At 44.5% G+C, this 20510-nt stretch overlaps 1 protein-coding gene across 2 annotated transcripts in view; it reads right to left on the bottom strand.

Moving 5' to 3' along the window:
* Positions 1-20510, bottom strand: part of LOC8033496 — an 82056-nt gene that overhangs the window by 31716 nt on the left and 29830 nt on the right. The window contains exon 2 of one of the 2 annotated variants that reach the window (XM_029991332.4): positions 1017-1218. In XM_029991332.4, the coding sequence (XP_029847192.3) occupies positions 1017-1218 (202 nt within the window). Of the gene's footprint in view, positions 1-1016; positions 1222-20510 lie in introns of both variants that reach the window. The other variant, XM_029991331.4, reaches the window with a different exon arrangement.

Raw genomic sequence — 20510 nt, 5'->3', positions numbered from 1 at the left:
ATATTTGTATTTCTAATGAAAATCTGCATTCAAGCCATGAGGACTCCGATATTTTTTGCCGACAGTTCGTCATTCGCTTTCTCGATCTCAGCCGCGCTTATCTCATCGCTATAGTCACGGCATCACCACAAGATAATGAAAGAGCTGTGAGTACTTGCAGTCTTTCTTGCGCGCAAAAAAAACTGCAATAATATTCAGTAACTGTCTTTTCTATAATTACGGCACGACCGCTCAGCAATCCTCGGTGTTCTATTTCTGCAATACCTGTCCTTGCTTTGCTTTTATTCCTCGGCACCTTGTGCCCGTTTGGTATCTTGTTTACCGAGAATGTATATCTCGGCGCGAGCACGTATCAGGGCAGCTTTATACTTCTATGCTTCTAGTTCCGCAATATTATCCTGTGTCACGTCGCATCGCCGTGAGTTGAGGTTCTATTTGGCGGGAAAGCACTGCGGTACATCCAGTCTGCATCCAGCAAATAGCAACTCGACACACCTCCACACGTTTTTGAAACCCGGGTTGGCGCCGGTATCTCCAATTCAGGAATGGCTATCGAGTGTACATACCACGCGTTAAGTGAGTCGCTAAACTAACCGATAAAGAGTGCCGAGCGCGTAGACGCCACACGTTTCATCCGGAAAACAATTGCCCTGCAATGTTTCATTCGTTTCTGGTTAAACCCTTTCCTGAGCGTCGTCCTTGGCAGGGATGGTTCTACTGTAAGCCGTAATTCTTCGTCTCGTTTTCCGCTGGACAGTGAACTCGCATTGTTTTTTTGGAGTAGATGACATTTTTGCGCCTCCTCCGAATGTAACGGTACACTCATACGACACTGCATTGACGTCGATGGCCCGTACCGTCCTCCGTGGCCCATCGTAAGGGGAAAGCGAGTATAGTTGGTGCATAAGTGCTGCAGCCATCTTCTTTGAAGCTACTGCGTTCGTTATACGCGCCCGATCCTCGTCGACCCGCACCCCCCGGGGACGGACAAGGGGGATCAATCGACGCCGACTCACCGGAGCATCCAGCGATGACCGAGACGAGACTGAGCGGCAGGGCGGCCTCTTCGCGCGTGATGCCGAACGTCTGGATGAGCTGCACGTACACGACGGCCATGGAGCGGATCAGGCCCCGGTGGAAGAAGTTCATCCATGCGCACGAGAAGGCGATCATCCACCGCCACCCGGACCCCTGCCGCCGCCCCGCCGGCTCGTTGCTCTGCTGGGGATACAAAGAAACACAAATCAGCGCATCGTCCCATTTTTGGACCCTGGCGTGCGACTTCCATTAGAGAGTCTTAGTAGATCGTTTCGACTCCTTTGATACCCCCGATAACCATACCAGATAACGATTAGCCACATATGGAAAGGCGGCGACGAAACATCGGGCAACATTACTGAAGTCATCGGAGCAATCTACTCAAACTTGGTAGTGTGCCACGTGACAGATAGCTGGAGCGGTAAATGATACGCATTCTCTAACAGCCCCAAACACACCCCAAGGCTGAGTCTAACACAGTCCATAATGCCCTATACAAAGTACACTCAACTGTGCTACAGACCAGGGGTTTCCAAACTTTTTGGCTAAGGGGGGGGGGGGGGGGGGGGGGGGCTCATCAGGGAGGGCCTCATCGTCTCGCGGGCCGTACTATAAGTAAGCAAAAATAAACCGGGAAAAACGAAATAAATAATTGTAGATAAGCATGTAAAAGTAAAATTGAAAGTTGGAATAAAAATTAAAAAAATAAGAATCTATAATGGCTGAATATATCTACTTGATTCTGAAACCCAATATTTAGCTAATTATGAGGTTACAAAATAATTGTTACCTAGAAAACTCATCAGGCATAACTCAAAGCGCATAGGGACTTTAACTTGTTTTAACGGGGCAGAAGACTGAAGAGAAGGATGGAGCCGATGCTGACAATATTCGATACATACGACACAGGAGACTGGCAGAATATACACCGGAACGGAAAATATACCAAGTTACGGAGATACAAAACAGCGAAGAAATAATGGTTATGGTGATGAGGACAAAGTCCAACGGAGAATATGACGAGAAAACACGTTTTGCGATAATCGATTTGCACCTTTTATTTTTCTTGTACCTTTGTTTTCCCGGCAGGTGCGCGCGTTGCGTCGCCCTTTGTTTGCGCACGTTTATTTTTGCGGCGGTGCAGAAGGGTCAGCGGGCCAGGTTTCATTTCAAGGGCAGCGGTCAGCCGCGGGCCTGTCGGTAGACTGGCGCGAATCGGGTTTGGGGACCCTGCTATAGCTCCCCGCCTTCCCCAGATTTACCATCCTGGATACATTTCGGAACAGAAGGTTGACAACAGGTTGGCAGCCCCGATAATCTCAGAGTTCCTGGTGATAGCCAACGGCAGCTTAAGAAAAAGCAGTGCGCAGCGAGTCCCTGAGCATCTTAATTATTTTTGGCGCGCGCTCAATGAGATCGAGCATTGCCTCCTCTATACTACCAAAGCGGTTCGACGACGAAGCCATCGAGTGCCCGGTCGAAGATTTGGAGCGCGAGGATCTGGTAGCACACAGCAGCAAAGAGCCATTTCTCGGGGAACCTGTTCGTCAGCGCACAGCCTTTGCAGCGGCGAGGACCCGAAACAGACTTGTTCGGTCGGGAGAAGTGTGTTTCGGCGTCTCACCGCAGCGGGGCGCCAGCCATGTGGCTCTCCTCTCATCCGTTTTCTGTCGCTCCAACTTTTCCATTTCTGCGACCGCTTTTCATGGCGATCTTCCAGGCTTTGCCAGTATATAGAAGACCTTGGATTGAGGCATTTTCGGATAAGAATGGCAATAGACAAAGCGCTAAGAAAGGTGCGCGAACATAATAGACCATGCCCTGCGTTTCTTAAGCTCTTAGTGATAAGATGGACTATGACGCCGCGACGTCGCCTCGTAATAGCAACCGGGAAACAAGCGCGAAGCGACACATCAAGTCGTCACAATCCGCGCACCGCCGCCGTCCCTCGAGACGCTAATGAGGATAACACAAATGCTTTCCAATCCTCGTGGCGGATAATCGGCTCAATCCTGACAGTGCAGACCCGTCGCGGCATTGCCAACATTCTGCACCAATCGTGTCCACGGGGTGTCATCGGCGTAATCAAGGACACTGCGCTCCACTCTCGCTCGGTGAATCAGAACAATGCCCGTGTGCAGGACTACGGAAAGTCAAAGTCTTCACTTATGGAGGTATTCTTTCCGGAATAATTAAATTTAAGCACACACACACACACAAAAAAAAAAGAAGAACCAGGAGAGGTTAAGCTGACTTTTCTTGTTTAAATGGACGCGGACACCCGCGAGAGTTTGAAGAGGATATAAGCAATACTTCCCTCGTTTCACGAAATTGAGGATTTTTTTAAAAACTTTAACTACGAAGCCTTAGTTGCGTTATTGTTACTGTCGCCTGAATACACGCGGGGCAAGATTTAATATGTTGCTTGCCCCTGCCTCGTGTGGGTGGGTGAAAGCAAAGGCTAGCAGCCTTTGTGTCTACTCAGTGTTGGAACGCGTTCGAACGCGCTACACTGCACGAGGAGCCGACGACGCACTTGTTCGCTTTGATTAGAGGAGGAAAGCGAGACAAAGGCAGCTCTATTCTGTTTCACCTTATGATGTACCGCAGGAAAGGCTACAAGCACGAGCTCCTTTCTCTAGGGCACATCTCGGCGGCACAAGCTCTCGTGCGTTAAGAGCAGCTCCCAACGCTATGGGCTCGCGCTTCTAGCCTTCTCTGCGGTACAAAATAAGGTGAAACGGAGTATAGACTGCCTCTATCATAGCCTCCTAATACGTACAAAGCCTAGCAGATCGCCACGAGGAGCGGCCGCCGAAATGAAAAAGGTGGAGCGGCAGACAACGAATGAAAGAAGAGCCATGTGACTGGCGCCCCGCTGTGGCGAGACGCCGAAACGCACTTCTCACAAGCGAACAAGTGTGTTCCGGGTCCTAGCCGCTGCAAAAGCTGTGCGCTGACGTCCAGGTTTTCCGAGAAATGGCTCTTTGATGCTCGGTGCTACCAGACCCTCCCGCTCCATATCAACGACCGAGCACTCTGTGCCGCCGTCGTCGAACTGCTAGACGCTCTGACGTCCACCCGCGCTCTCGCATCCACCTCTCCCCGGTGTTTCTCCGTATTCGGTGGTAGCCCCAATTAAATCCGGCCCTGGCGGCGAATGCGAGGCACGACACAAGGAGCCATACAGGTTTGTGGTTTTCTCGCTGCTGTGCAATCTATTCTTCGCCTTAGAGGGAAGGTTCGAATTTTATCCTAACCGCGCGCCTCCATACTTCTCCCAGTTTTCGAATTATTTTATTCCTAAAATACAAAAAACGGCCATGTCCGCGCGCGTGTGCTGCATCGCTCGTATCTATAACCTGCAGAGCAGAACAAGGCGAGAAATCCTGCATTCGCAAGGGCAAAAAAAAAAAAAAAAAGTAATAAATTTGACACACAGTATTATTTAAGCAATGAGCTAGTAACGAATGAGAATAAAGTAAAATACCTCGGAGTCATTTTGTCATCCGACTGCACGTGGGATTCGCAAATTGATGATGTCATTATATGGGCGGGTCGCGCACTGGGCTTTGTCCAAAGAAACCTAAAAAACGCTACACAAAAAATAAAAGAACTAGCATATCTTGCCTATGTAAGGCCACTTCTAGATTACGCATGCACTGTGTGGGACCCTTCCAAAAAAAATCGCATTGATGGCTTGGAAAAAATACAAAATCGTGCCGCACGCTTCGTCCTGGGCCAGTACGACCGTTTTTCTAGTGTAACTAACATGAAACAATCACTAGGATGGGCGTCATTGGATCTTCGGCGAAAAAATTTACGGTTGAAATTTTTATACAACATTTATCATGAAGCTACTGGTATTAATAGCTCATCACACCTCTTAAAACCAAATTATTTTTCCAAACGTAATGATCATGTGCACAAGATACGCGAATACTGTACTAGGACAGAGCTCTGCAAAAATTCGTTTTTTGTGAGGACGGTCAAGGACTGGAACGCTTTACAAGAATGTATAGTTTGTGCTGCAAATGTTGATATGTTCTTTTCGTTATTATTCGCCCCCTGCAATAATGCCTTCTAGGCGCTGCAGGAGTTCCCTGAATAAAGAATAAAGAACCCACTGATTTTACCTAACTTACTTCTTCGGGTCAAAACCTACGACCAGGATGTACTTGAAAATTAATATATAACAAAGAAACCCATGTTTCTATTGTTTTGGTAGGAAAATTCGTGTATAAGTTATTTGTAGAGATCATATAAAATATTTACAAACCTAAAATGAGCAAAGTTCGTCGCTCTGGTCCTTCGGTATATGACACGAATGAATAGTACCGCTAACAAAGTATACAATGTGGAAAGCAACCGAATTACATGAAACTCCGTGGCTCTTGGTTAATTGGGAAGAACTTGAACAAAAATATTAAAAAAAAAAAACATGTCAGATTGAGCGTTTTGCAACGCGCGTGGAGACATGTATACCGCCCATTGCTTGCACAATTCTTTCGTTTTGTCATACATTTGTTTTTTGATAAGTTTCGCTTTGACAAGCTCTAAGTGAATTGAACGGGGGTCCCGCATGCAGAACATGTCGGGCGTACGTGGGGCACAAAATGCCGTGAATCGTGCGCCACCTACAGATGACGTTGAAATGAATTGGAGGGACCTGGGCTTGAAGAGACGCGGAGTTAAAAGAAGTAAAGCGCACAAATTGGATGTGGCTACGACGAACTACTGCTTATTATTTCTACGCATCAACACAAGGTTACCGAAATTCTTACCGCCGATCTACAGCTTTGAAATAAAACTATACCCGCGTTTGGTCTATGAGCGAAATAGAAAACGATATTAAAACATGCGCAGGGCTGCAGCCCCCGCTAAATATTATGGAGATTCCTTAAAATGATGTTTCAATGAGTTTTAGAAAGAAGGAAACTACGATGGGATTACGAGAAGGTAAAACAAAGGTTAAAAACGCGTATTCTAGGGCCACGTTGAACCACTTCTAAAACGGTCCGGAAAAGGTCAAGGGGTGAAATAATGATTAAAGTTGTACAGCCTTTCAGTGTTCGTCTATACCTTCCCAGCGCTTGCCACCCGGGAGAAAAATTCTGGGTCACCGAACTGGTGGACATGTGTGTCATATGATATTCCAATAAAGAGAGCTACTGCGCACGCTCAAAACATGCTCCACAGCGAAAAAGACATCGAGGGAAGCGCGTATGGGGCGATTTGTGTAATGCTCTGTTCGCGAGAGGTGCACATCCTTAAATATAAGCAGGAACAGTAGTAATGACTCTAGTCTCACGCATCACCGATCCCGAGAGACTTAATGGCCCTTGCTCTATAATATAATTAAACAAGGGTATCGTTCGGAAAGCGTTGTCTGCACACTCCCCACCGCCCACAAATACGCACTTTGGGTGTCAGTTCATATTCACGCCCGTTTCGAAAAGTTCCGTTGTTACTTATTAACGGCCTCCCTCTTTTACGCCACTTCTCCTTCTCGGCCACGGTAAACTCAAGGTGAGCGGAGACAGAACTAAATAATAATGGCAGCGGATATGATCGCTCTAGTGGCGGAACGGTCATCGTGATCGTGCGTGGCTGCACCAGAGCCAAGACAGCTGCTCATTCAAGGCCGAGGTCGAGGAGCGACGGGGCGTGGTAGCAAAAGAGAGCGCAGCTTCCAGGGGATGCCCTGCGGGCTCATATGGGCCTTTAAATGGCCATCATTAATCAACAGCCCGTCAATAAAAGGAGTCAAATTGCCCGCGGAGTATATTGATGACGCATATATTGAGCAAATCTTGGGGGGGGGGGGGGGGAAGTAATCATTATTTAAATAAGGGGCATGGATAGGACTGAATGTAATAGTCACTTTCGCTTGCAAAGAATGGAGGCAGCGTTCCACCCCGGCTAACAGAGTCTCCTCTTGGATTTTTTTTATGTATGTGGCGTGAAAAATAGGTCGTAATCCAGGACCTCTCCCTCATCTTAATGGCCCAGATGAAAACCCCATCATGTATTTATCTTATCCGAAGACACCTTTTTTTTTGTGCGCGAGTTGTAACTCCTGCTGCTGGTTGAAGGCAACACCTATTCGGAGGGCAGTGTACTTTACTGTAGAAATCATCGCTAGACAATCCTATTGCTACCGCCTCGGTGGCTTCGAGGCAAAGCGCCTGCCTACGGATCCCCAGGTGTCGGGTTCGAATGCCGGTAGAGGTTCCCGCTCTCTGCTAAAGAGCGGGCACCTCGGCCGTGTACCGTAATTTCGACTGAACGTTAGAGGGTCCCCAGATGATCTAAATTCATATTCAGTCCTCCATTAGGGCGTTCCAGACGTCCTTCGCTTGTTTGGCATAAAGCTCTCAAATAAGAGCTTCCTACAAGTAGCGAAATTCTTTGAGGCGCCGACTGCGTGACGGTGCAGGAAGCGAGTGAGGGCGAACAGCATAAGACTGAACTAAATAACGTCATTTTGTTCCAGCGGATTGAACTTTGTCATTTATATCGGTTGTCATTTCTTATAAAAAGAAATATCAGGAGACTTTTGTTTGACACGGAAAGCTTCCAGGTTTGACGTTTTGAATGGCACTGCCTAGAGTTCCGTGACGGTGCTAAAATGACAAGCCTAGTTTCCGTAGCATTGAAGAGTCGATTCAGGGTCGGCCTTCTCAAACAAACTGTCCAGAGTCTTTCCTTATAGGGTGAGAAAGAAAATGTCGCAATGACATGACGGACCAGTACGTCGAAGGTGCTATTGAGTTGGTGCGGTATCCTTGGCAATAATTTGTTTCACATGGTTCCCCATAGAGCTTATGCTAATTCAATATTAGGCGTTAAGGCCTCTTTTCACTTTCTATCAAGACATAAAAAAACTTGGATTAATGCAGGAGTTTCACCAAACTACCATAAGAACAATAATCTCGCCATTAATTACAAACCTCTTGATGTAATAATGTATGCAGAATAGCTTCCATTCGCATATAGAAGTTCTGAAGTCGTCGCGCCAATATGACGACGTCCTTGTGGCGTCGCATACGAATTTGTTGGGAAAATGTTCCCGTTTGAAATATCCTTGAAGCACCCGTGTCCTCAATAGAGTCACGCATCTGAAGGAGCCACATTTCCCCAAAAGGTCAACCAGGAACAGCAATACCTTACCGCGAAGTTACGTTTCGCGAACTTCGTAGTGCGGGAGGAGTAAAAATAGGCATTAGCCTGCACGACGTAATGTAAATTGTCAAGTATAGTGCTATCGAATCTAATATTGTCACGTTCAGAGAGAGCCGGTTAATACCGTGTTCAATGCCACACAATCCTGATTACATATTTCTTATTTTATGTTACTTGAACCGCGCTATTCGGGAGGCGCCTTTTATAGTCTCATTGTATTGACCTAAACGCGCTATGTTCTTATAGAAGCTATGCATGCGTCATTAAGGTTGTGCCGCAAGAAGATGGCTTCAATAATCCAAGTATCCAAACTCGCCGTATGAGCACGTTGTAAATAAACGCTCATAAAAGCATTGTTTTCCTCGAATGCATTTGTTCGCTAAAGAAATTCATCAAGTAAGCGCCATACTAATGTCCCAAGGATGCCAGAGACCAGTGTTCCAGAAGACGCCGAGAGCACACGTGTTAGGTTAACTCAACAAATTGACTGATCATGAACATTGCATGGGACCCCTCTAAAGCAATTCTGTATAACTCACTTCTGCTTCGACGTTCAACATGGACTTCTGCTTAGCTCTGAAATCATTTACTGCAAGGCTATCCACGAACACTGTGCACATCAAGAAAACTGAACTTGATACTTCTGAACACCGAAAGAAGATAAGATGAAGGTGGTTCGGAGGGAAGACGTCCCACAAAGATGGGATGAGGGACCAGCACGCTCTTTGATCTACATTGATATTCATGTTTTATTTGGTTCTTTTATTGTACAGACCCGTTCGTAGACAAGCGCCAAATAGACAGGGAGAAGAAGTTGACGTAAGCACTGCCGCACTCGCATCTAACATTTATTGAAAAACCGACCCTTATATAGCCATGAAAAAAATGTCAATCATGACTAGAACTGGTGTATCCCCTCTATCAAAAAATGCATATTCTTTTACCGATAACATTATGGATGTGTCACTTGTGCACCTCGTGCCTTTGGCTTTCATCTCAGAGGCCTCGTGTAGCTCCCTAGATACGTTATCTGCGTACCTGGCCAAAAATTTGATGTCGTCAAATGACGGGGAGCAAGGGCAGCGGCTGTGGTTCGTGTCCAGATGTCCTGATGGGGTTGCTCGTATAACCGCGTCATGTTCACATGCGCCATCGTCAAAACATCGGCCTGTCTGACCAATGTATACAGACCCGCATGACATTGGAATTTCATAAACAAATACGCGATCGTTCAAACATTGGCCTGTCTGACCAATGTATACAGACCCGCATGACATTGGAAAAAGAAATGCGCGATCGTCCAAACATTGGCCTGTCTGACCAACGTATACAGACCCGCATGACATTGGAATTTCATAAACAAACTCCTCTCGTGTATTCTGTGAATTTTTTCTGCAGTCTTTTGTTTTGCATGTGTCTCCAGCTTCTGCGGGGAGTTGATTTTACGGCAAAGACTGGACAGCTTGTTGGGTGCCGAGAAAAACAACTGTTACGTCGTACCGGTCGGCCACGTTTTAAGGTGCGGGTTAGGGAGTGCATATACGAAATTACAACTGGCCTCACTGTGCTTCCTATCCAGAACAATTTGTTGTTGAGTTTGGGTTGTAAGAACCCAAATGCTGATGCCTGCCTTTGGGTTCTTACATGCTCCTATATGCGTTTGGACACCTTCGCATAACCTTTTCACCAGGGATTTAGCGGGAAACTTTAATTGGTCAATAAGTAGACAAAATTCAGGTCACGTCACACGTTATTGGTCACAGGGGAAAAACCTTCCCAATAAAAAAATCGAAAAAAGAATTGTATAGGCTTTAATAAAATACAAGTGACACTGTGACATTGTCACAAGACGCGTGAGTGGGCCAGTATGTAAATTAATTGAAACAACATTAAAAAGACAAAGGCCACAGCTCATGTGCGCACACACAAAAAAAAAATATGTTCGACCGGTTGACAGGCGCTAGGTCCACGCCTGGTGTAAAAGTGAGCAGGGGAGGCGACCACAGGGTAAAGGATAATATCAAAAGGTATTTACTAACTTCAAACAACAACAAAAAGCTCTTGCCAAAACCGTAGGCGACGTACGCTCGCGAACAAACAGAAAAAACCCGAAGAGTCGGTCAATACAAACCGCAGACTCAAAGCGCACGGGCGCAACAAAAATCAAGTGATAATAAAAGTCTTATCTGCCGGATCGTCGGTGGTCCAGGAATTGGATGCCTCCTCCGTGGTCTTGGTCCAGTCCGTCGGACGATTTTCTCGGGCGTACTTTCTCACGCACTCGCACTGCAACACTAGCACCACGCGGTACTACACGGGAAACCAACAAAACTCGAAGAAGAACAATGACGTTCCAACGGCGGGCTCAAATCCCCGTCGTCTTCACGCCCGCTGGACGGGAGAGCAGCGTCTCCGACTGCTCTCGGGATTCCGTGCCTCTTTTCCCGCCAGTTCACTTCTATATATAAGCGCTAGCAGCACTCTGAAGACACTTACGTTGACGAATCAGAACCGAGCTTCTTGGCTCCAATCAGAACTCTTAGTTTCGCAAATTTTTCCCTTTTTCCTTTTCGTTTTTTCCAGGAGAAAAAAAAACTACCAAGCAAACAAACAGAAAATTACTTTTACATTCCATCCAGCTTCAACAGCGTCGCTGGGAGGTTTTTGGGGACGTGGTCACCAGACACCCTCGGTTGGACGCGTAAAGAAAGCGGCCCTTCCGCTAACGAGCCCGACCCCCGACCGTTCCCTCTTCGGCATCCCCGCATGGCGCAAACGGACACAAACCCCACACAAACAAAACAAACCTACGGTTCAGGGTGCGACGCCTACACAAAACTGGTTTAAAGTAAAGAAAACCGGGGTGCGGCAAGCTTCCCTTCCGTACATTCGGCATGGCCCAATAAAAGAATACACACACAGAAAGCCTTCAGTTCTCGGTATGCCGCGTACCTAAGGCGGAGTAGAGATAAAGATCAAGTCCCCGACTCCCCGGTCGCTTCTTTTCGGGATGCCCGGCCTACCCCGACATACCACCCACACAGGAGAAATGCAGAAAAAACGACAAAACAACATTAAAAAAAAGAAGAAATTTCGGCGATTCGTGACAGACATCCTAAATATGTTATTCAATCCCCGGAACGACTGTTGAGGTCTTCTGAACAAATTTATACGATCGCTCCATAAATATTTCATCCTACGCATTATAGGACTTTGGAGATATAGGAAGCTGGCAAAGTTTTGCGCTCTCGTCCCGGCCTAATGAGTCACAGTTTATATTCCACTCAAATATACAATCAGCTTTCCACCGTCAATCACCATTAGTACTACAGGAGAGCCGTGATCGGTTTTGGCGTTTTGAGCAACCGTATTCCCACAATTAAGGCTTTAAGGCGACGCCCCTGCTCACTTTCGTGAAAAGGCGAGAATACAGGAACTACAATTCTCGCTCGTGCAAACCTGAAAACGGTGCTAAACTCTCGTCAAGTACACACTTCCTTATCGTTTTCCCGGAAGTCATTCGAGCTTCAAACTTTGTACGTGTAATGAAGGTTTCCTGCTAAAATCTTTTTTTTTTTCTTGTTGGGCTCTTTAGGTGTAATAGTAAAAAGGAGAAAAAAAATGTTCGACAAGCATTACGTCCGTAGGCATTGCAAGAGTAGTGCGATGCCAGAAATATTGTGGGCGAGATAAATTGGATTGTAATGACAACGGAGAAAACGGATTACACTCCGACTGCAATCAAGGACTCCGAGGGTTTACTTGGAAACGCTTCGCCACAAGGACGAAGACGTCAACACTAATTGCCCCTCAGGAACACTCACTCACGCACGACTGCTTTTGTCGGCACTGGACGCTTAGCGCTTTCATTAGAAGGCGCACTAAGTGAGGCAGTCATATTTGAGTTTATGGAAATCGCACAGCCGTCGCAGCATCATGCCAAATGCATTTCCGCTCTCAGACAGTTAATTGCTTTGGACACCGACAACTCTTCGAGCGAATAGAAAGCCGCGGGACATTTCCCCCTTTTTTTTTCTCACGTAGATAAGCGACCGAGTGTGATAGTGATGCATCTATATTTGCAACAAAACACGTCAGAAAAAAGCAGGGAAGGAATTATACATCATTAATGGAGCCTTCTAGAGGCTGCAAACATATTCAATGATATAGGAGCTTGTTTCCCAAGGAAATGTAGCGTCATAAATGGTATTCACCAATGCGTGTAGTCTGTTTCTTTATCAGTCTAATCGTCGTTCTCTCGAATACTTGATAAATAATTTGCGCATAAAAATGACTTTATATCCTGTATCTTTAGTCGACGTCACCTTCCCTATAATTTCTATCAACGTCGTGTGTAGGATATATATCTTTGTGATATCTTACTTACAGAAGTTGAATATATGCAAGAGGTAGCTTAGCAATATCTCAAGTGTTTTCTAACAGTAACTAAACGAGATAGCACAGCTGTTTTGGCCTAAATTTGTTTTTATTGTTTGGGAATTTAGGACATTAAGTAGCCCAACGAAGCCAAGCTACAGCCAATGCTTTCCCAGATAATGGGTATCTTGGCCCTAATTCGCCAAGCAAGTGCAAGGTTAGGCATTACTTCCGGTAGTTTGGCTGTCATCTCGCATCTTTGGGCGTTGAATCATCAAACAAGTGCCAGAGGTAGGCTTCACTTTCTGGTTACTCGGTTTTTATGTGGCAACTTTTGGCCTAGATTGACGAACAAGTGTCAGAATTAGGCTTCAGTGCTAGTTCTTCGGCTCGTACTTCGGTTCGTACTTGAGCTTCTAGCTCAAGTCTGCCAATTTGGCAATTATGTGGCCTGCCAGAAAAAAAAAAAAAAAAAAAAAAAAAAAAAAAACTACAGAAACGCCAAAGTACACTGGCATTAACTAACGCCTTGGGACAAAACCGTATTAGGTCAAAGTTTGGCCCCTGTGATTGCCATACTTGTGCCAAGTTAGGCGGTCCTCTGGTGTACTACCCGGGAATGCTCTCTCTCTTGTGCACCCAACAATAAAACAAACTACCATCTAAAGACTTTCACAATTTGCTGCATCTGTGGGTCTCTCTATACAAATTTTGGTTTTTTACGTCTCTTGTGTTGGCAATAATAATATGATGCTGCAAGACGCGCAAGAACACAAGAATGTGGTGGCCCTACATGCGAAGAACTAAATGGAAGGTGCCCAGAAGTAGTTTGGTAAGGCAACTGTATTTTTATTTGTAAAAGAAAACTTTAATAAAATCGATCAACATTTCGTTCTCGTAAAAGCTGCTAGCACAGTAATATTGTCCGTTCACAACGCAGAAATACGACAAAGCACTGAAATACGGAAAAAAAAAGATGGTTTGATTAGTCGCTGTAGTCGCAAACATGCGTATTTGTGAGTTAAGACGTCACCGAGAAAACTAATCTGATCTCATTAATTCTTGCTGAAGTTTAAACCATCCTCCTTTACACATAGAAAATTGGAAACAGCCTTCGTATTCATTCAGACCTCCACAATGACTACATTCCTCGGTTTTTGGAAACTAGATTTCAATGTAGTACCCACGATAGAAATCTAAAGAGAGTAACTAATTGCATTCATGGTCTCACTCGCTAACTGGTTATCCACGGCGTGGTCGGCAGAAGGCAGAAGAAATTTCTTCCACTTCTTTCGCGCGCAATCGCTCATGCATGTGTGTTTGCCTGCATGTGTGCGTGCGTCTCTGCATAAATATACTTTTATGGTTTTACAGAATAAACCAACGAAGGACATCCGGATTGCTCTAGCCAGAGAATTACCGAGTCTATCATTAAGACCGCCTGGGGACCTTGAGATATATATATATATATATAAAAAGTACTTTTCAAAGGTCCTTCTCCGCAGTTAATGTGTGCCCGACGATGCGTGCGCGTGTGTGTGTTGGCGCGTTTGTTCTACATAGCATCTGAAAAACAAACACAAGAAAAGGTTGCACGGTAATTTTTTATTGTTACCACGTCTTGAATTCGAGCGCTACACTATACTTCGAGAGATTTTTACTGGAACCGTGGATGCCGCTCACTTTATTAGCGCGAAATGTCGAAGAAGACGTAAGGTCCGGGAAGTGTACGGATATTAGAGCGTAAATTTTAATCACAAGTCCTCGAACTCCTGCTTTGTAAAATAAGCATTACTTATGCCGTTTCGCGATCAACGACGGGCCTTTTCCGTTTTTAGCATTTCGAAGCGTATTAAGGACATCACACATATTTATATGACATATTTTTTTATTACTTAGGATCGGCACCTGAATGATAGGATTATCATCGCATTCCGCCACTACTAGCTTTGCGCCTGCTTCACACGTGGTAACTTTGGCGCGCCACCGAGTTTCCCACGAGCTTCAAATAGTTCTAAAAAGAGTTGATATAGTGGTTTTCGACGACGCTCAGTACGTTTCTAATTGAAACCATATGTATATTTTCACTAATTAAAAAGTTTATTAACGAATTGTAATTATTTACCTGACTTATTCCAAAGATTAGCAACCCATAGAATGTCTCGCGGCCGTAAAACTCACCTGCACAAACCGCTTAAGTGTAACTTTCAAGGCTCTTTTAAACAAATCTGTAAAGCTTAAAAAATACACCCTATATATATAGGGTGTCGGACCAAGTCGACTTGGTCGTGTGTCGGAGCGCCAAGCGCGCCTCGACACTCGACTTGATCGTCTGCGTCGCCGCCCGCGTGGACCCTGGCAAGTTTCTTGGCCCTATTTATTAGAGAAATGGAGCTACGCTTTCGAATTTGGCAAGAAAGAAACGACCTGTGAAGAACACCTTTGGAAAAAAGCTTAGATTGCTACGTGCAGGCGTCGATTTTTACGGTCTATTCTAGATCAAGCCTGGTAAATTGGGACACCCTGTATCTCTCTCTCTCTTTTTATATATATATATATATATATATATATATATATATATATATATATATATATATATATATATATATATATTTAGTGGTGTGGCATTGTATCGATGCATAATGTGTACTTCTTTGGTGGGAACCGCGCTAAGAAACGTAGGACCAGGATGACGAAACACAGAAACAGGGCGCTGACTTACAACTGAAAGTGTATTTCTGTGTGTTTTTTAGCACTTTTCCCACCAAACAAGTATGCACAACCAACTAGCCCAACTACATTCCTTGTTGCATAATGTGCGACAAATAATATCTCGCTGCTTCTGTTTTTTTTTTTTTTTTTTTTTGTCTTTTTTTTTTTTGAGCTGTTGTTAGAAGCAGACGCATTAGAAGAACTCCGATCGGCCCTTCATTAGGCGATGCAAAGCGAACGTTGTCGTTGCTTCCGCTGTCAATCGGCTTTCAAGGCAGAACGGTACGCTTTCCTTAGGTGCCGAACGCTTCCAATAGCAACCGCAAAGGAATTTAGTAATAAGCGTACTCGTTAAAAGTAAATGATGTAATAAGAGTCTTACCGATATTGACGAGTTAGTAATAAAAGAAGTGTCTATAAAAACAAAATAACACGGCTTTTATTTAGTTTGTAGTCGACGCCATTGTTTCCCAAACTCGGGATTTTCAACGGCAGTGTGGAGATTGACAAATTTTAATACATACAGCACCGGTATTTCGCATTAGCCAAGTTACAAACCTGTTCAAGCGTGTAGTTACGAATCAATCAAACTGCGATCAGGTTATCTCAAGAGCGAGTCGCTGCAGCCCTAGCTGACGACGATAGCTGCAGTTTGAGTTGCTCGACGTTTCAGCGAACTAAAAAAACTGACGAAAATATTCCAGCTTGCTTGCACCTTTGCATTTCATTGCATTATAATAATTAAAAAAACTGCCACTCGAGCTTTCACAGACACAAGGAACACAACTCTCACACAGCGCTCACTAACGACTTTGTGTTTCGTGTGTGAGAGTTGTGTTCCTTGTGTGTGTGAAAGCTTGAGTGACAGTTTTTGAGTGCGCTGTAATGTCGACCAACATGAACAACCAACTCGCCCAATCTTAAGTTATAACTGCAGTTTGAGAACTACACCGCATTTCAAAAGTTTCTATAATTTTACACGGACGCAACGCCAGTAAACTCTGTCATTCATAACACAAACCCGAGGCAGTTTTATCGAACATTCCCGAAAGGATGTCCGCATAAACCCTTAGATTGGAGAGTTAAGTACGTACGTGAGAAAATGCTGCTTAACTCGCTCGCTGCTCTTTTTCTACTACTACTTGAATGTCTGGCATTTTATTTTGTTCGGTGGTGCGTAGAAAGGAATTTGTTTAGGGCACCTATATTACGGAAACTAGCACGCGGAATAGGACACCCAGCCACCACGCAACTTTTTGTAAATATTATATAACGCTATGTTGCCCTTGTGTGCCCAACAATACAAAGAGCTGCCACCTAAATAGTCGCAGCCTTGCGCACCTGTAATTCTGTGTATGTTTGGTGAATCTTGTACTCACTCAATTATCTGCTGTTATAAGGTGTGAAGAAGCTTTAAACATTCTGTTTCAGGTGCTAAAAAAAATGAGAGCGAAGTTATGAAAACCTTTAGATGTCTAGGCAAAGAGTCAACTTTTCTTTTACCTACATTAGAAAGCCACAAGAAAGGTCATTAAACTTTTGTCGTTGTAAAAGCGTCTAGGATGGCATTTTTTATCTTCATAGTGTAGAGCGACAGAACAACGAGTCACGCAAAACCAGGGATATATTTGTCGCGGTAGCTCCACAAATGCATAGCGATGAATTCAGGTGTCAACGGGACGACTCATCCGGACTGACTCTCGTAGCAGCCGAAAACTTCGACCGTTCAACAAAAAAGTCCGTCATTGTCATGAAGATTTTCATAATTCCCGTTATCCTGCTATGTTTTCTTTCCTTTTTTTGCGCAAAAATACTTAGAAAATTCTAATATTTAGGTTTTCAGACGCACACTAAGACAAACAAAAAACTGCTAAATGACAAAAAGCTGCTAAAAGCAGCTTGGCGGAAGGGTCGAGCCCGTTATAAAGGCAGCAGCTCCTAAACCAAACAACAAAAACAACAAGAAACATCAGGTCACACATTATGCATCCATACAATGACACAATATTGAAAAATAATTTAACAAATATTAATACATAAACACATATGAAAAACATTCAACGACCTAGATGAAACGCAATCGTAAATCGGCTCTCTAAACAAAAAGTGCATGTCTTTCGTTAAAAAAAAAAAAAAAAATCTTTTGTTTTAATTGTTGGCAGGTTGCAGTGGAAGGAGAGTTTGTTAACAAATAGTTTGTACGGTGTCGAGGGACTATGATTTTTTCCGGGCGATGAGTACTGACGATCTTCTCGTGTTTAGTCACTTTGGAAGTCGAATACCAGATACCCAGCATCCTCGATAGAAAAAGGAAGAGAACGAGTAATGGTTACCCCACGACCTTACCGACCCACGCGCAATCCGCGAGGCGGCTTGAACCTCGATCTGAAGTACGTTCAGTTTTCAGTGCCACCCCACGCACATCCACGTTCCATCGAAGGCAACACGAGATCCCCAGAAAGCCTGATCACACACGTATATAGAAACAAGGGAAGATACAACTTACACGACGGAAACCGAATGTCATGTGGAGCCAAAAGTACAGGGCGCTGCGCGAGGCTGCACCGATTCCCCTTGAGCGTGGCGAACACGACTGACGGAATCCGCGCTGCAGTAGCCTCGCGGGGCAACCCCTTTCTTGGGAAACTTCATCGTAAAGTGCCGGATGTCATAAAGAAGTGCAGGGCGGACATAGCGGAGCCGTGACGTTCTATACGCGTCATTATTCTAATCCAGTCTCGTCCTGCGCCTACTGATTTGCTCGTCTCTAGACCGTTCCAATATTCGTCTCCTGCGCGCTGCCATCTCTTTCTATTGAGCTGTGGAGCGCGATCTGAGCATGCTCAATAGCCCTGTTTTGCAGACTATGAGACGCTCGTCATTTGGCATAGCCAAGTGGTGACTCGACATTTTTCGCCAGGGCCATCTTCCCTGGGAAGTTGTAAAGACCCTAGATAAGAGCTTCCCACAAGTCGCGACATTCTTTGAAGCGCCGACTGCGTGACGGTGCAGGTTTTAGGAAGCTAGTGGCGGCGCACAGCAGAAGTTGCAACTGAATGCCGCCATTTTATTTCAGCGGAATGTGCTTTGTCATTTGTATTGGTTGTCGCTACTTGTAAAAGAAGTATCAAGGGACTTTGGGAAGGGTGTATAGACGCAATCTCTGATATCTAAAACGCGAGGTAATGATCTTGAAATGATGGGGAGCCAGTGCGGAAGAAGAGAAATTTAAGAGGCAAAAAAGGCAGAATCGAAAGAATATTTTTTTTTTATTTCTTTTAAGCTGGTGTCAATACCTGTTCGGAATTATAGCACACATTGGGAATAGAAAGGAAATACAAAATGAGGTGACATCTTTGATGACGTTTCGAATATTTTATCATTAAAAGAGAGAGGAGATGAATATTGCACAACGTGCATCTCAACCGCTTTAATCAAACATTCAACACTTGTGCAGTTGAAAAAAAAAAAAGAAAGACGTTTACAGATCTCTGTAATGGGAAATTAGAGCGCACTCTTGAGGAGGAGGGGAAGTATGCCCCTCCGCCTCCTCCTCCTCCGTACCCTGTACTCCTCCCCTTCTCCTCTCCCCTCCTCCTCCAATTCACTTTCGCCGCTAAATTTAGAGGGAGGAAATGACGTCACATGACTTGCTGTCACCTCACCTATGGAAAAATTTAGTTGCTCTGCTAGATTTAGCTGGAAAATTGAAGTCACGTGACCTTAACACTAATTCATTTGGAATTTAACTAGAGTTGAGGTTATGTAACGTCAATTTTCCCGCTAAATCTGTCGGAGAAACTGAATTTGTCCGCTAAATCTAGCGGAGAAACTGAATTTCCGCGCAAAATTTGGCAGGGAATAAATTGGTTTTGAGGTCACGTAATGTCCATTTCCCGCTAAATTTAGCGTGGTTACTCCGACGGCGACGCCGACACCGACGCCGCGAAACACAAAAAAGGGCGCCTAAGGGCTGCGTTCTAAAAGAAGATTGCTGTTCAAGAGTTTTTTAGTCTCTCATGGTGGGGAAAAAAAAAAAAAAGAAGCGTCTAAAACTTTAATGCGCCTTCACTTTACGCGAATTAGAGCATTTTGGTACGCAGAAGGCATTTGAGAGGAACTACAGCGATGTGGTAATCGTGAGCAAGTGGTATTTAAGGCTACAAAAGAAAAAAAAAAAAAAAAAAAACAATCAGCGCACTCTGCTTATGTTTTTGTTCGTCTTTGAATTATAAGTTTGTCTTAGGCATTCTTCACCTGTTGGCGCAAAACTTTGATTAAAAAAAACAAAGATGTGACAATCTGCGACACATAACTTTAAAGGGATTCACTTGTTCCCACTATTAAAAATTAAGAGCGCGAAGGGCAGATAGGAACACGAAAAAGACGGTACGAAGTCAATACCAACAACCGGCGTTTTTATGCGGTTACAAGGAAGAGAAGCGCAACAATTCCAAGGACGTATAGAGGTAGTCGCTTCTTGCTCGTGTCCTTGTGGACCAGCTGCGTATTTGTTTCAAATGCGCAATTAAATCTCCGAACTTAAATGTTTTCCTATTGCCTGTCCGACACCTTTTTAGTTGAAAAAGTGCCTCAACATAAACATATCGGTCTGGAATCCGCCGTGCCGGCGTGAAGGAAGTCCGTTCACCTGGAAGTTGTGATTAAAAGGTAAAGAAGAGACGTCTGAATAAAACAAAATGCATATATAAATAATGCTGCCCATCCACTAAAAAAAACACGAAAACTACAAGCAATTAAAATGTGTAGACTTACGGCTGTTCGAAGGATACATTTACCTGAACGCTTAATCTTTAGAATCAACCACTATTTACAGTTATACATATATGTACGGCTAGAGGGGAAATCCCGAGAGATATACATAAGAAGAAATCAAAACAACAAAGCTTGAACGGGTGGGAAAATGTATAACTAGGGTTCCCTGTTTTTGCTAAATACCAATGAAACCCAGAATATTAAACCCCCCGAGACAGTTCTATCGAAATCGGGGAAAACCGAAAAAACCCAAATTTAACCTGCCCTTAAACGAAAAAAAAAGTAAAGAAAATTTTTGGGAAAGAAACTTTATTGACTGAGGTTTTATGTTATGTAGACCCGGCACACAGACCCAAAGGGCTGCCCGCGAGGCTGCTTCTTGTTTCGGAACAACGCATTTACTTCGTTTTTTTTTTTTTTTT

This window comes from Ixodes scapularis, unplaced genomic scaffold (genome assembly GCF_016920785.2).
Source record: "Ixodes scapularis isolate PalLabHiFi unplaced genomic scaffold, ASM1692078v2 PGA_scaffold1__304_contigs__length_218370807, whole genome shotgun sequence".
Lineage (NCBI taxonomy): Eukaryota > Metazoa > Arthropoda > Arachnida > Ixodida > Ixodidae > Ixodes > Ixodes scapularis.
The sequence above is the reverse complement of the archived record's forward strand: the minus strand, read 5'-3'. Positions and strand labels throughout refer to the sequence as shown.